Here is a 16,243-nt window from a genome sequence, read left to right on the forward strand (position 1 = left end):
AAAAGTGCTTGTCTAGATTGTGATAAATTTAATTATTCTTCTGTGATTTGTTTTTGTTCAGTTTAAATTACCATTGTTCAATAATAGGTATTATGGATAGTTTTGATATTACTCCTACTTTGAAGTCTCTTTTTGGTGTGGTTTCTTGGTTTCTTCAAGGTATTGTCAGTAAAATCCAAGGTTTAGAAGATACTACCAAGTTAAAAAGGTTTAATATTATTTTTCTGTGTCTGTTATCCAATGAGCAGGCCATCTAAATGGGGGAAAGTTGTCATCAAAATGTGTCCAAAAAAGAAGCAAATCATTGAAAACCATCTTTCAGTATTGGAAAGATTATGGTCTATATTAGTCAGCCTTATACATTTAAAAAAAAAATTGTGATTTCACAGAAGCTAGATGTTACTTATTCAGTAATATGTCTGAATCTTTTATTCTCATAAAATTTGCATGTCTCTATAGACAGAAATCCCTGTTTTTGTTTGAATATTTTACTTTCATAATGAGAGATCTTTCATGTAACTTACCTCATTCTTTGTCTTTAAAAGGGCAGTTGTGCTAAAAAGGGGGAATAAAAACTCTATACTTGGAATTAGAAGATATGTTGGGTTTGAGTATCTACTTTGTCTCAATAGTAGTATGATCATAGTACAAAACAATTGACCTCCTTGATTCTATGTTAATATATCTATAAAATAGGAATATACTATTCACATCTAACTCACAGAGTGGTTGAAGAAAATATTTATAAAACTGAAGCACATATAAATATGGAATTATCATAATTCTCAAAGGCAATTAGATGATACAGAAGGAACAGTGTTAGAGTCATGAAAATCTGAATTCAAATGTGACTTCAGATATTTATTAGCTGTATGTCTCTGGGAAAGTCACTCAATGTCTGCCTGCCTCAATTTCTTCATTTGTGAAATAGGAATAACAATTGTACTTACCTCCCAGGATTGTTGTGAGGTTAGAATAAAATAATATGTGGAAAGTGCATTTCAGCCCTCAAAATATACCATATAAATGTTGTCCTTATTAACTCTAATATTCTGTATTATTATAGTACCTACATTATTGCATTATTAAGAAAATTCAAATGAGATTCTGTATATTAAGTTTTTTGCAAGCAATAAAGTACTATCCATATGCCAACTTTTAATATAAAAAGATGGTTTATCCTTTTACCATTGTTTTGAGTGGGTGTAAAGATTTCCCTTTATATCCAAAGACCTTTGAAATCCTTCTGACACTCCAATTATTCTCAATCTGCTTATGCATATAGTATTTTGTAGCTCTTTATAGTATGTAGCAATCCTTAACCTTATTCCAGGTCTCTTTTATGCCTGAAAAGTAAGTCTTTACTATTATAAATAAAAAGCAAGACTATGATATCTGGATGTCATATATGTATAGCCCTAACATCATTTTACATCATTCAAAACACTACTAGTAATGATAGCTAGCACTTAATAAGTTTTGCAAAATACTTTATGTATGTCAATTGATTTGATCCTCACAACAACTCTTGAGAGGTAGGTGCTGCTATTATCCTTATTTTACTAAAGCAGGCAGATATTAAATGACTTGCCCACAGTCGCACAGTTGGCACATGTCTGAGGCAAAATTTAAACTTTAGTATCCTTGACTCCGAGTCTTTTGCTTTTTCCATTGTTCTACCCAAGCTGCCTCTAAGATAATAATATGTAAATAGATAGAGAAACCTATTTAGGAGATGACTTGTATTCATAAATCACTAATCAAAAAGATTAATTCTTAGTAAGGAAATATAGTTTCCTTAAACTAATTTCACTTTACTAGTTTTATAATAGAAAATAAAATGTAATATGAAAAATTCTTAAACATGCAAAATTAGATGATAGTAGTTACATGTTTTGACTCTCCTTTTGACAGTTAGCCTATTATTACCAGAGAAAAGGTTGGAAGACTTGTTTGATATGTGCAGACACATTCAGAGCAGGTAATGTGTCACCATTTCAATTTAATTTTTATAAGTTATGTATGCATATTTCAAAAAATTCATTAATTCTTTTATCTCATAGGAGCTTTTGACCAGCTAAAACAGAATGCTACCAAAGCAAGAATTCCATTCTATGGAAGGTATGTTTCTGTTTTTGTTTCTTTGTTTACTTTTTCCTACTTATAAAGCTGTCCCTCCTCAACCACCTTTTGAGTTATTATGAATACATTTTAGTTAAGCTTTTGCTCATATTTTTTTCTTCCTAAAATATTTTCCTAATTTTTTTTCTACTTTCTTTAAGAACCATATTAGGTCTTACAAGGTTATCTAATTATTACTCCTTTACTTTAGTGATAGTAGTGTTGTAGAGTCTTCATTTTGTTCTCATTTTTGTTCAAGTGGAATTCATGTAGAAATGATGCTGGGCCAAGTTGTTACTTTGCTATTATTATTTTATTGTTCTGCTTATATTTATATTTTAATGTACTCTGAACTCTTGCATATTGATAAAATACTTAGTTTTTTGTACTTGAGTAAAAATATTAGATAAAGCTCATTCTTGCTATAACCTTAGTAGCAATGGTTCAGGAGGGGTGACATTCCTGTCATCCTGCTTCTACTTGATTTTTATCTCTTCTGTTAAGTCTGGAAAGCTTCTAATTATCTCTGGTTTGGGAGATTTTGCATATTTGGTATGACATTTATTAAAAATGGTATTCTTAAATTTCTATGGGTCATGTTTATGTTTAATTGTGGATAGCAGTTCTATTAATTGAATTGTCATTTATAAGTCCATGAAAGCCACGTTCTGACAACCAGAATTCTAACGACCAGATCATATCTTAGTGATAAATATTTGGCAGGTACTAAATTTTTATATCTGCAGTGATATCCTGAATATTTTTAATAATACTCTCCATAATCTACATTCATCATTGACTGTCTCTTTAAGTGTCCTATACTTTCTGGTAGCAATGAGTACAATCCTGAATTATTATCATAAACCCTTACATTACCATAAACAAATCTACTTATATCAGCTATTAATGTGGTCCTTCTCTGTTGACATTATATCGGTTGAGTTAATTTAAGTGTCACCTTTTTCAATTCCTTTCTTGAATTTTAACCATTCTATAAATTCCTTTAAGAGAGAGTTTCATAGGGGCTGCTAGGTGGTGGAGTGGATAGAGCACCAGCCCTGAAGTCAGGAGGATCTGAGTTCAAATTTGATCTCTGACACTTAACATTTCCTAGCTGTGTTACCCCAATTGCCTCAGCCAAAAAAAAAAAAAAAAAACGAGAGAGAGAGAAAGATAGTATCATAATACTGTATACAATTTGTATTGTTTAATCACAATAAGTTAATGTAGTATAGTACAAAGTGTGCTGGATTTGAGTTAGGGAACTTCCTTCAAATCCTAGTTCTGTGATTTACTGCGGGTTTCAGTCTGGATGAATACTTAATCCTAATAAGCTTCAATTTCGTGGATCTCTGATTGCTTTTCCACGTCTAAAGCTGTGATGTGTGATCTCATGTATTTGCTTGTATTTTAAAACATTGTTTTTTGAGGGAATGAATTCTTGTGAAACATTTCATGTGTTGTCTCCACATCTAAATTATAAACTTAAAAAGAGTAGAGATCTTGATTTTGTTCTTTGATATTCTGCACAACGTTTAACTCATATAACTAATTTTGCCTGAATGAGTAAACAAAAAAAATTATAATGTGTGTGTATATAGTTATAATAGGAACACTGACAATTTTCAATGTGAGGGATAAGCCTTCATTATAGATGGCTTAGTTTACTCAGGAAGTAAGTCTGTGGAAGTGAAACTTTTAATTTTGTTTTAATGCAAATATGTGTGTATGTAATTTGTTTTTGTTTCCAGTAAACCACATTACAAAGAATATTTCACAAGATCATTTATCAATTGTTACTTGGAAGGAAGGATGTGTCCTTTAACTTTATCAATATGTATTATTCCCTCTCATCTTCCACCTGGTAGACTCTCTTGTTTCCTTCAAAATTCTGTTCCTCATATGATGCTTCTTGATTTTCCCAGTTACTACTATCTTTTCCCAACCCACCCCCCCATTATCTTATGTTTTTTCCTTTAGGTTTGTGTATGTGTGTTATATATATGTGTGTGTGTGTGTGTATTTGTATGTATATACATATATGTATACATATTCAAACTTATTTAGACTTTTACAACCTCCAATGTATTGTATGAGGGAATGGAAATGATACTTTAAAAAAACATTAGATAGGAAGAACAGCAAGACCAGACCAAGTATTCATGAATTGGTTTTCAAGATGTCAGAAAGTCAGGTGCAAACATCTGGTGAGAAAAATCACATTCCTTATTTTTACCAGAAAACAAAATAGTTAGGAAAATATAAATAGCTTTGACTTACATGTCTAATTTCCCATCTCTACAAAGGATAATTACATGTATATCATAGATTTCCTTGATGAATGTATAAAAAAGGAACAAAAAAAGTTTTTGCAGAGAATATTTTATAACAGGCCACCACTTCCATAATGTCATAATTGATTCAAAGGTAAATAGAATACATGATCCCATTGTTTGTTTTGTTGAGCATAAAAAATTTTTTTGGTTTGATAGAGCAAAATGTATTCTTAAAGACTGCTATCCTATGCATGGGTTAGAATCATAAAAGATTCCTTAAAAGATGTAACAATGAGAATTTTGTTTTTTGTATACCTCTGATTATTGATATCTAGGAAAGTGCAAAAGAGGGAGACGTTCTGCTTGCATTTTTGCTTTCCTTCTCAGGTTATTTTTACCTTATTTCTAAATCAGATTTTTCTTGCGCAGCAAGATAACTATAATTATGTATACATATATTACATTTAACATATATTTTAACAAATTTAATATGTATGGACCTACCTGCCATCTAGGGGAGGGGATGGGGGCAAGGAGGGGAAAAGTTGGAACAGAAGGTTTTGCAAGGGTCAACGCTGAAAAATTACCCATGCATATGTCTTGTAAATAAAAAGCTATAATAATAAAAAAAAAAAAGAGGCAGACATTAGTACTTGCCCTTGTTTTACATCAGAGATCCTATCCAAGCACAAATTTTGAATAGCAGGAGGAATTGTCTAAGTGGTGCATTCTTTTTTTTTTTTTTAAGCTATTTATTTTCAGAACATATGCATGGATAATTTTTCAACATTAACCCTTGCAAAACTTGTGTTCCAATTTTCTCCTACTTCCCCAACCTCTCCCTTAGATGGAAAGCAAACCATTATATGTTAAGCATAGTAAAAATATATATTAAACCCAATATATGCATACATATTTATACAGTTATATTGCTGCACAAGAAAAATCAAATCAAAAAGAAAAAAATGAGAAAGAAAATAACATGCAAGCAGACAACAACAAAGAGTGAAAAGGCTATATTGTGATCTACACTCAGTTCCCACAGTCTGTTATCTGCTGCTCTTGTGGTTTTTACAGAATCCAGACACCAGTACCTAGAATTGTTATCTCTTTTTATGAGCAGATGATGATGATATAAGCAGACTGAGAGACAGCTGCTTTTCTCTGACCTCTTGACCAAGAGGCAGTTGTGTTGTCTGACCTCTCTCCTCTTCTTCCCTTTGCCTCCAATTTATTTCATTCCCAGTACACAACCAATACCTGTGTCAGTAAAGGCTGTCCTGCAACTCCCTCAAGTGTCATAATCCACAGCTACAGAGGCTGTCAGAGAATTGACCTGCTCTTTCACCCAGGCATGGTCCTTAACAACAGTCCTCTCTTTGGGTGTAGATGGCTGTCTTCATCACAAGATCATTCAAACTGGCCGAAATCATCTCATTCTTGAAAAGAGTCAAGTCCATCAGAATTGATCATGTATAGTCTTGTTGCCATGTACAATGATCTCCTGGTTCTGATCATTTCACTTAGCATCAGTTCATGTAAGTCTCTCCAGGCCTTTCTGAAATTATCTTGCTAATCATTTCTTAGAAAACAATAACACTCCATAACATTTATATATCATAACTTATTCAGCCATTCTCCGACTGTTGGGTATCCACTCAGTTTCCAGTTTCTTGCCACTACAAAAAGCGCTGCCACAAACATTTTTGCACATGTGGGTCCCTTTCTCTCCTTTAAGATCTCTTTGGGATATAAACTCAGTATCAAAGGTTATGCACAGTTTGATAGCTCTTTGGGCATAGTTTCAAATTGCTCTCCAGAATGATTAGATCAGTTCACAATTCCACCAACAATGTATTAGGGTCCCCTGTTCATCCCATTCATCCCAACATTCATCATTATCTTTCCCTATCAGCCAATCTGAGAGGTGTGTAGTGGTACCTCAGAGTTGTCTTAATTTGCATTTCTCTGATCAATGGTGATTTAGAGCACTTTTTCATATGACTAGAAATACTTTTAATTTCTTTATCTGAAAATTCTCTTCATATCCTTTGGCTATTTATCAATTGGATAATGTTTTGAATTCTTATAAATTTGAGTCAGTTCTCTATATATTTTTGAAATGAGCCTTTGAATGTAAAAATATTTTCCCAGTTTATTGCTTCCCTTCTAGTTTTGTCTGCATTGGTTTTGTTGGTACAAAAATTTTTTAACTTAATATAATAAAAATTATCTATTTTGTGTTAAATTATTTACTCTAGTTCTTCTTTGGCCACAGATTCCTTCCTTCTCCACAGATCTAAGAGGTAGACTATCCTATGTTCTTCTAATTTGTTTATAACATCATTCTTTATGGTTAGATCATGAACCCATTTTGACCTTATCTTGTTAAACAGTGTTAGGTGTGGATCAATGCCTAGTTTCTGCCATACTAGTTTCCAATTTTTTTAGTAGTTTTTGTTAAATAGTGAGTTCTTATCCCAAAAGCTGGGGTCTTTGGGTTTGTCAGACATTAGATTACTATAGTTATTGACTATTTTGTCCTGTGAATCTAACCTATTCCACTGATTGACCTCACTATTTTTTAGCCAATACCAAATTGTTGTGATGACTGCTGCTTTGAAATATAGTTTGAGATCTGGCACAGCTAGGCTACTTTCATTTGCATTTTTTTTCATTAATTCCCTTGAAATTCTTGACCTTTTGTTCTTCCATATAAACTTTATTATTTTTTCTAGCTCTGTAAAATAATTTCTTCTAAGTTTGATTGGCATGGCACTGACTAAGTATATCAATTTAGGTAGTATTGTCATTTTTATTGTATTCTCTTGGTGCTTGATATTTTTCCAACATATTAGATCTGACTTGATTTGTGTGGAAAATGTTTTGTAGTTATGTTCATACAGTTCCTGACTTTATCTTAGGAAACAGATTCCCAAATATTTTATATTATCAACAGTTATTTGAAATGGAATTTCTCTTTGTATTTCTTGCTGTTGGATTTTGTTGATAATATATAACACCAGTGATAATTTGTGTACATTTATTTTGTATCCTGCAACTCTGCTAAAACTGTGAATTGTTTGTAGTTGATTCCCTAGGATTCTCTAAATATATCTAGATGGTACATTCTTGAAAATGCTTCTTTAGAAAGTGCCTCAGTGAATTGAACACAGGGACCAGAATTAGGAAACTAAATTCAAATTGAGCTTCAGATACTTAACTAGCTTTATGATTCCAGGCAAATCACTTAATCTCTGTCATGAATTCTTCTGTAAAATGGAAATAATAATAGTACTTACCTTGCAGGGTTGTTGTGAGACTCAAAGGAGATAATAATTGTAAAACATTTGGCACATTTCCAAACATTATAAAAGGCATCATAAAAATGTTAGCGATTATTACTATATTATTTTAATTGCATCAAACTCTAGACCTCCACATTATCTCCTTTGCTTGTTCAAAAGAGTTCAGCCTAACAACATAAGAAAAAGCAAGAGCTAGACAAACACCTATTGTCTGTATTGATATACAGTTAGGTAGCCTATAAAGCGGGCCCTCATTTCTTAAACACTGGATAAATAACAGAGTTGAATTAAACAGCAGGAGAAAAGGACTGGATTCTCATTGTTTTTAATGATTCAAGCTTCTCCCTGAAAGACCTATCCTTTAACTTCACTAGATTTAATACCAATAATCTTCCAAATGGTGTAGTAGTACTGTCTCTAAAAAATTAAAAATGCAGATCATCAGAAGGACAACAGATATTAGCATGGTAAATATGAGGTGACCACAGTTTATAATCAATAAAGAATATTGGAGGAGAATTTAAATAAAGGATATCATTAGAAGAGTATGTGACCAGAAAAAAAAATATATTCATGTAGCAATAGCTGGATATAATTGATAGGCAGTCCTCTTATTCCACTAATTTCCTATCAATGTCAGAAAATCTAAAGAAAGGCACTTTGTATATTAGGTGAAGCCTCTTTGATTTATGGCAAGACATGAACAGAACAGAATGAGAAAGTATGGAAAAAATGTGTTTTAGGGTTTTTTCTATTGGAGGGGATCACTGATCCAATCAAAGTATTAGAGAATCCCAAAAACCTTTTAAGAAGCATATACATATATACATCTGCCTATTCGTATACACATGAAAATATATAACACTAAGATTTTCAAAGTGCTTTACAAACATTAGCTTGTTTGTGTGTATGTGTGTGTATATGCATACAGGAAGTTACATATATCAAGCATTTATTAAATCCTTTTGATGAAACATGTTACTTCTAGATAGAGAGGTGATAGATTCATAGTGCATACTGAGGCTTTTTTTTTTCTTTGTTCTTTTTTGGACATGGCTAATGCTACAATTTGTTTTGTTTGAATATACATATTTGTAAGGAATTCTGTTTTTCTTGCTTTCGTGGGGCAGAATGAATGTTGTAATAAGAGAATTTCGGAAACTGAAAAATAAAATTGAACATTTTGCAAAATTTAAAAAATTAGATCTTATTTCTTTCAAAGAGAATTCTATTATTAGTAAATTCATCTAGAATTAAAGCTTATAAAGTATGATTTACAAGGTAAATTTTTCTAAGTTTATTATTTGAAAGTGATTTTTATCTGTTTTGGTACTTGTTCCTATTGAATAGCTATACAGAAATGGACCCTGTGATCATTGCCTCTGAAGGTGTGGAAAAATTCAAAAATGAGAATTTTGAAATTATTATTGTTGATACAAGTGGTCGTCATAAACAAGAAGATTCTTTGTTTGAAGAAATGCTTCAAGTAGCTAATGCTATAGTAAGTTCTTTTCTTTAAATTGTTTAATTTATTGTTGTGGCATGGTGTGGTAGTAATTATGATAATGTCTAGTATTTTATATATCTGGTTTTCAATAGAAATTAATTCAGATAAATTTTTTTTAATACACATACTTTTACTATTTGGTAAAGCTTTATCTTTTCATTCATTCATTCATGTTCTCTGTCAGATACATAATTTTGAAATACATATGATTTTTGTGATCATTTCTTATCTACATAGTATTTTTATTTCTATATACATATGGATAAATCAAGACATAACCTAAACACTTTTTGTCTTAAGTGGTTGACTATTTGAGCTTGATGCTTAGTTTTGTAACTTGTAAAATCATTTAAATATAGTTAGAGAAATTTACTTATCAATAAAATTTTCAAAACAGATCTTTACATGTAAATTATGATTAAGAAAGTAAGGATGGACATAGTCCATTTGCTTAAATTAACTTTATGGAATTATTTTTCACATACAGTATAAGTCAGTATCATAAAATTGGCACTATCTCACTGCAATCTTTATTTTGGTTTGATAACTGATGGAAGCCCAGAATTATTATCTGAACATAGTTATATTTTTATCTTGTGATAACTATAGGGAATATGTCCTAGGTGATCACATATTGATCATATGGATATCATTGTGGGATTTTGTATGTTTTTATTTTGATTATTTCAATTAAAGATTATTTTTTAATAAATTGTTTTTAAAAAGGATTAATAAAATTTGCAATTTTTCCATTCAAATATTCTAGCAACCTGATAACATTGTTTATGTAATGGATGCCTCCATTGGTCAAGCTTGTGAAGCACAAGCTAAAGCTTTCAAAGATAAAGTAGATGTAGCCTCTGTAATTGTGACAAAACTCGATGGCCATGCAAAAGGTGGTGGTGCACTTAGTGCGTAAGTATTGGAAATATAATTAATACTAGGATTATTTATAATTTTATAATGTTGATATTTTAAAATGTTTTTAAAATGATATTTGTCTAATTATTTATATTTTTGTTTCCCCCCCAAAATTAGGCCTTAAATCAGGCAAGATTTCCTTTTTTTTTTCTCTCTCCTTTCCCATCACCTTTCGCATTCACTTTTTCCAAAAAATTAGGATATTTGCTGTTAAGGGATAATTAAAATAAAAACATATATAAACTTGGGAAGCCATAATTAAGGCTTCATTTGACATTTTACTTAATGGCTTTACTTACTAAAATGATATTGCCATAGTTTAAATGAAATAAAATTATTAATTTGAATAATTATAACATAATAATTGAATAATAACAACTTGTAATTTTTTGTCACTTCAGCATTTATTTTTCAAAGAGAACATTTGTGTTTTAAGGATATTATTCTGCCAGGTGCTACACCTGTGAATGGCTGGGCCTTACCTCCTCTTGAGCTTCGGTATGCCTCTGGACACGAACCAGCCTTGTTCATCAAAGAGAATCACAAGCCAGAAGAAATGAGATCAAGATGCTCTTTCTTAGAGGCTCTTTTCTCTGCCTTCCTCTGCCTTCTTTTGCCTCCTTTACAATCTTTGGTGTCCCTCCTTATGTCCCCCTTTACATATCAATTTCAAGGAAGTAAGCTTATGCTGACATGGGTGATTCAGGAAAGATCAGAGACCCTGACAAGGAACCTTATGCTGATGTGGCTGAGTTAGGAAAGTCATGGAGCTCACATCCTGATGGCAGAGCACTTCTTGGGACAAGCATGTTTTTGGGTCACTGTGACTTGCTCTTTGACTTGAGCTATTGCCAGCAAGTTCTGGGTCTCATGTTTGTCAGGGAAACTACAATGTAATTCTTCCTTATCTCCAAGCCAGCACAGATTTCTTGCCTGGGCCCATGACCCCTGAGCCCTGTGTTAGCACAAACTTCTTGCCCAGGCTCTCTGGGCCCCAACATCTCCCCTTTCTTGTTTGGTGTGGAACTTTCATAGGTCTTTTTTTTTTTCTCTTGAGGCTTTAAAAAAGTCCTATATCTAATGATGCTGAAAATAGAAGCAAAAGAAATTAACATCTATTACACCAGCTCTTCTCAGTGTGTAAATTACTTCCTAAGAGTATGTCCTTTGGGAAGCTGTATTAACTCCTTTCAACTATAACATGTTAGATATTAAGTTACTAAAAATGCTCCTAGCCCTTCTCATAGGATCATCAAGTTAGAAAGACCGTTAGAAATCATCTTGTCCAGCTATCTTATTTTAGAGATGAAGAAAAAGAGGTCTAGAGAGAGAATGTCTTGTCCAAGATCATACAGGAGACCTCTCCTAATCACTAGATCTACTGATTCCAAATGGAGCACTCTTTCTACTCCAACAGGTCGACTTAGAGACTACAACCATGTCTAAAGGCAGATGCTTGAAAAGTGAAAATATATACGCAATGATGGGATTTCATCTGTCACATTTCTTAGGTACCAATGCAGCCTTCCAGTTATCTGTCCATTCTCACCCCTTGCTTTGCCAAGGTTTGCAAATTCCTTGTCTTCTTTGCCAACTTCTCATTCTCCTTCTTCCCCCAAGATCCATCCAGTTACCAAGTCTTGCCCATTCTCCGTCCACAATGATCTCAATCCAATCATATGGCTGCCATCCCCGGTCAGATTCTTTTTTTTCTTTTCTTTTTTTTTTTAAATAACTTTTTATTGACAGAACCCATGCCAGGGTAATTTTTTACAACATTATCCCTCGAACTCTCTTCTGTTCCGATTTTTCCCTTCCCTCCCTCGACTCCCTCCCCCAGATGGCAAGCAGTCCTATACATGTTAAATAGGTTACAGAATATCCTAGATACAATATATGTTTGCAGAACTGAACAGTTCTCTTGTTGCACAGGGAGAATTGGATTCCGAAGGTATAAATAACCAGGAAAGAAAAACAAAAATGCAAGCAGTTTACATCCATTTCCCAGTGTCCTTTCTTTGGGTGTAGCTGCATCTTTCCATCTTTGATCAGTTGAAACTGAGTTAGATCTCTTTGTTAGAGAAATCCACTTCCATCAGAATATATCCTCATACAGTATCGTTGTTGAGGTATATAATGATCTCTTGGTTCTGCTCATTTCACTTAGCAGCAGTTCATGTAAGTCTCCCCAGGCCTCTCTGTATTCATCCTGCTGGTCATTCCTTACAGAACAATAATATTCCATAACATTCCTATATCACAATTTACTCAACCATTCTCCAATTGATGGGCATTCATTCATTTTCCAGTTTCTAGCCACTACAAACAGGGCTGCCACAAACATTTTGGCACATACAGGTCCCTTTCCCTTCATTAGTATCTCTTTGGGGTATAAGCCCAGTAGAAACACTGCTGGATCAAAGGGTATGCACAGTTTCATAACTTTCTGAGCATGGTTCCAAATTGCTCTCCAGAATGGTTGGATGTGTTCACGATTCCACCAACAATGTATCAGTGTCCCTGTTTTCCCACATCCCCTCCAATATTCCGCATTATCTTTCCCTGTCATTCTAGCCAATCTGACAGGTGTGTAGTGGTATCTCAGAGTTGTCTTACTTTGCATTTCTCTGATTAATAATGATTTGGAGCATATTTTCATATGGCTATAAATGGTTTTAATTTCTTCATCTGAGAATTGTCTGTTCATATCCTTTGACCATTTATCAATTGGAGAATGGCTTGATTTCTTATAAATTAGAGTCAATTCTCTATGTATTTTGGAAATGAGGCCTTTATCAGAACCTTTGACTGTAAAATGTTTTCCCAGTTTATTGTTTCCCTTCTAATCTTATCTGCATTAGTTTTGTTTGTACAAAAACTTTATTTTGTGGTCAATAGTGATCTCTACTTCTTCTTTGATCATAAATTCTTCCCTCTTCCACAGGTCTGAGAGGTAAACTATCCTATGCTTTTCCAATTTATTTATAATCTCATTCTTTATGCCTAGGTCATGAACCCATTTTGACCTTACCTTGGTGTACGATGTTAAGTGTGGGTCAATGCCTAGTTTCTGCCATACTAATTTCCAATTTTCCCAGCAATTTTTGTCAAATAATGCATTCTTATCCCAAAAACTGGGGTCTTTGGGTTTGTCAAACAGTAGATTATTAAAATTATTGGCTGTTTTGTCCTTTAAACCTAATCTATTCCATTGATCGACTAGTCTATTTCTTAGCCAATACCAGATGGTTTTAGTAACCACTGCTTTATAATATAATTTTGGATCTGGTACAGCTAGGCCACCTTCATTTGATTTTTTTTTTTTCATTAATTCCCTTGAAATTTTTGACTTTTTGTTTTTCCATATGAACTTTGTTGTAATTTTTTCTAGGTCATCAAAATAGTTTTTTGGGAGTCTGATTGGTATAGCGTTTCTTAGGTCTTGGGGGAACAGGTGATGAGGAGGTGAGGTATACATAGCATGGAGCACACTTTTAATCATTGATATAAATGCCTTTATCAATACAGGTGCCAAGCATATAATCAAAAGTAGTAGAATAAAACATGTTATGATATAGATAAACATTTTGTACCTGATGACCCAGGAGATGATCATGAAAATACTCAAAAATATCATTGGCTGTTTTATCAGGAATTAAATCATCTTGCGCAGCCTCATGTATTTGGCCTGCCAATCAGTGCAGATATCCAATTTCTATACCAAGAGAGGGATTTACAATTTTGAATAGAGTATTTCTGACTTTTTCCCAACGGGTACTAGTATGATTAAACTTCCAGGGTGTAATACAAACGTGGGTGAATCTATAATCACACCTTGCCTTTAACATGAGACTGACAGCATCCACCTGGTCCCCAGCTTCAGTAAGTGAGTTCCCCAATATTCTGATATCTTTTCACCCCAGTCAATCAATTCAAGCCAGGGAGGGTTGTAAAGTAATGTCCAGTGCTGATCACTCCTTGCTGCGGGAAGTATGGTCAGGCTTAATAGCAATCTCTGGAGCATTGTCATCTGCCTCTGCATCCTGTAGTTGCCTCATCCTCGCTGTCTGCACCACCTTCTCCTCTTTCTTATTTTCCACCATTCGTTGTATGTGTTTGGCCCCCACCGATCTCCCGTTTCTGTAGAGGTACAAAGGAAACCTGGACCCTACATTAGTATCTTATATGGATGGACCTGTCTATACTCCTTTGGGATTTTTATACATGACCCAGTATGGTTTATTGGGGTCACTTGTATTCATGCCTGTTGGCATGCTTAGGGTGCATTTAAGTAAAACAAAATGTCTCATTGCTGGAGATAAGTCATCAAGAGATGGTAACTGGAGAAAATCATATGTGTATAAGACTGTCTAAATAGCCTTGTATCAGTTTCCCTCTTTCCCTTTCTTGTTTTATGAGAATCGCTTTCAAAGTGTGGTTAGCACATTCCACAATGGCCTGTCCAGTGGGATTATAAAGGATGCTAGTAACATGGGCAATGTCAATCTCCTTCACGCATTCTTATAATACTTTGGAAGTGTAAGCTGGACCATTATCAGTTTTAATTTCTAAGGGAATACCAGTGATGGAAAAAACAATAATATAGATGATTCTTAACATGGTGGACTTGTTCGCCGCCCTGTATAGTGGCCATCAAAAATTTGAATACATGTCAATGCAAATATGAATGTTGTTGCCATTAACATGTGTAACATCCATTTGCCATATTTCATTTGGTGCAGATTCTCAAGGGTTCACCCCTGAACTGGGAGAAGGTGTAAAGGGAACGCAGCATAGACACTGCTTAACTATTTGTCTAGCCTATTCTTTAGTGATTCCATATAAGCAGTGTTGAAAGTGAGCAGAAAGATGTAATGAGAGTGAGCCGATTTAGCTTGTTCATGTGGTGAATAAAACAGGATGGAAGGAGAAGCGGCACCATCAGCTAGTTTGTTGCCATCAAATAGGGATCCAAGTCCATCCATATGGGGTTGGACATGTAAGAAGTAAACCGGATCTGTGTGGGCAGAGAGGGTTTGTTGAACTGTAACAGTAATGTACCAGTAGTGATTTTGTGATCTAAAATGATAGCATTTTCTAATTTTTGCATAGCTTGAATAGCATAGCCACTATCAGAGATAACATTAATCGCCTGGGGATATAGTGAAAGCATGAACTATAACATAAAGCTCATTTTTCTGAGTACTGGCATAGGGGGTGTCTAGGATGGTGACTTCTTTAGACTCACTGTGGATTATGGCTGCTCTGTGTGTTTTAGTTGCATCTGTGAATATGTTAGGCCCTTGGACTGGTTGCTGTTGTACTAATTTTCTAGGGGTCATTGCCCAATTTTCCCATATAGTTTTAGTTAATAGTGGGGAGGTACATTGTGCTAATGATGTAAGGGTGACCCATGTGAAGTTCTGTTGAGCTAACCCGTCTGTTTCTTCTTTTGCTAATTCTATATAAGGAATAGGCAGGTGGCCAAACACCATAGCTGTTCTTTTAGCTGCATCAAGGAGTACTTTGCCTGCCTTTTGTAAGTAGAAGACAATAATCTGAGATGTTCTAGTTCCATATACCCATTCAAGAATTCTGAGTCCTTCATGTATAGCAACAAATGGTATTTCATTCTTTATCAAAGTAATAGCTATATGTGCTCCCTGATCTACTCAGTATATTGATTGGTTGGAACATAGGACATTATCTCTTGGACAGTCCTTTTTGCTTCAGTTGTCCATTCTCTAGGAGATGTCAGAGAAGAGTCCCCTTCCAGTATTTCATAGAGAGGTTTCATTAATATAGCAGGAATTGGAGTGCAAGCTCTGATCCATTGGATGGAATCTAGTAATTTCTGAAAATCATTTAAAGTAGTAGCTTTTTTCCATTGGATTGCCAAGGATGGTTGGGTTATTTTTATATCACTTAACTTAAACCCCCCAGATATGATAGAGGAGAATGCTACTTTATTTAGTGCTATTTACAAACCTAATTCCTGTAACTCTATTATAATGACTTTGATAATTTCTTTTAAAGTAGCTTGGGAAGGGTGAGCTATCAAAATGTCATCCATATAGTGGCAAATATATGCATCTGGCCACTTGTTTTGG

The 16,243-nt window shown here is 33.9% G+C and overlaps 1 protein-coding gene across 4 annotated transcripts in view; it reads left to right on the forward strand.

Annotated features, from left to right (window-relative positions):
- The window catches only part of SRP54 (signal recognition particle 54), a 135,605-nt gene that overhangs the window by 26,722 nt on the left and 92,640 nt on the right, over positions 1-16,243 (forward strand). For all 4 annotated transcript variants that reach the window (XM_051978035.1, XM_051978037.1, XM_051978034.1 and 1 more), the window contains exons 6-9: positions 1,915-1,981; positions 2,064-2,121; positions 9,056-9,206; positions 9,979-10,127. In XM_051978035.1, coding sequence (XP_051833995.1) covers positions 1,915-1,981; positions 2,064-2,121; positions 9,056-9,206; positions 9,979-10,127 — 425 coding nt within the window. The remainder of the gene's footprint in view (positions 1-1,914; positions 1,982-2,063; positions 2,122-9,055; positions 9,207-9,978; positions 10,128-16,243) is intronic.

The sequence above is a fragment of the Antechinus flavipes genome, chromosome 2 (genome assembly GCF_016432865.1).
Source record: "Antechinus flavipes isolate AdamAnt ecotype Samford, QLD, Australia chromosome 2, AdamAnt_v2, whole genome shotgun sequence".
Taxonomy (NCBI): domain Eukaryota; kingdom Metazoa; phylum Chordata; class Mammalia; order Dasyuromorphia; family Dasyuridae; genus Antechinus; species Antechinus flavipes.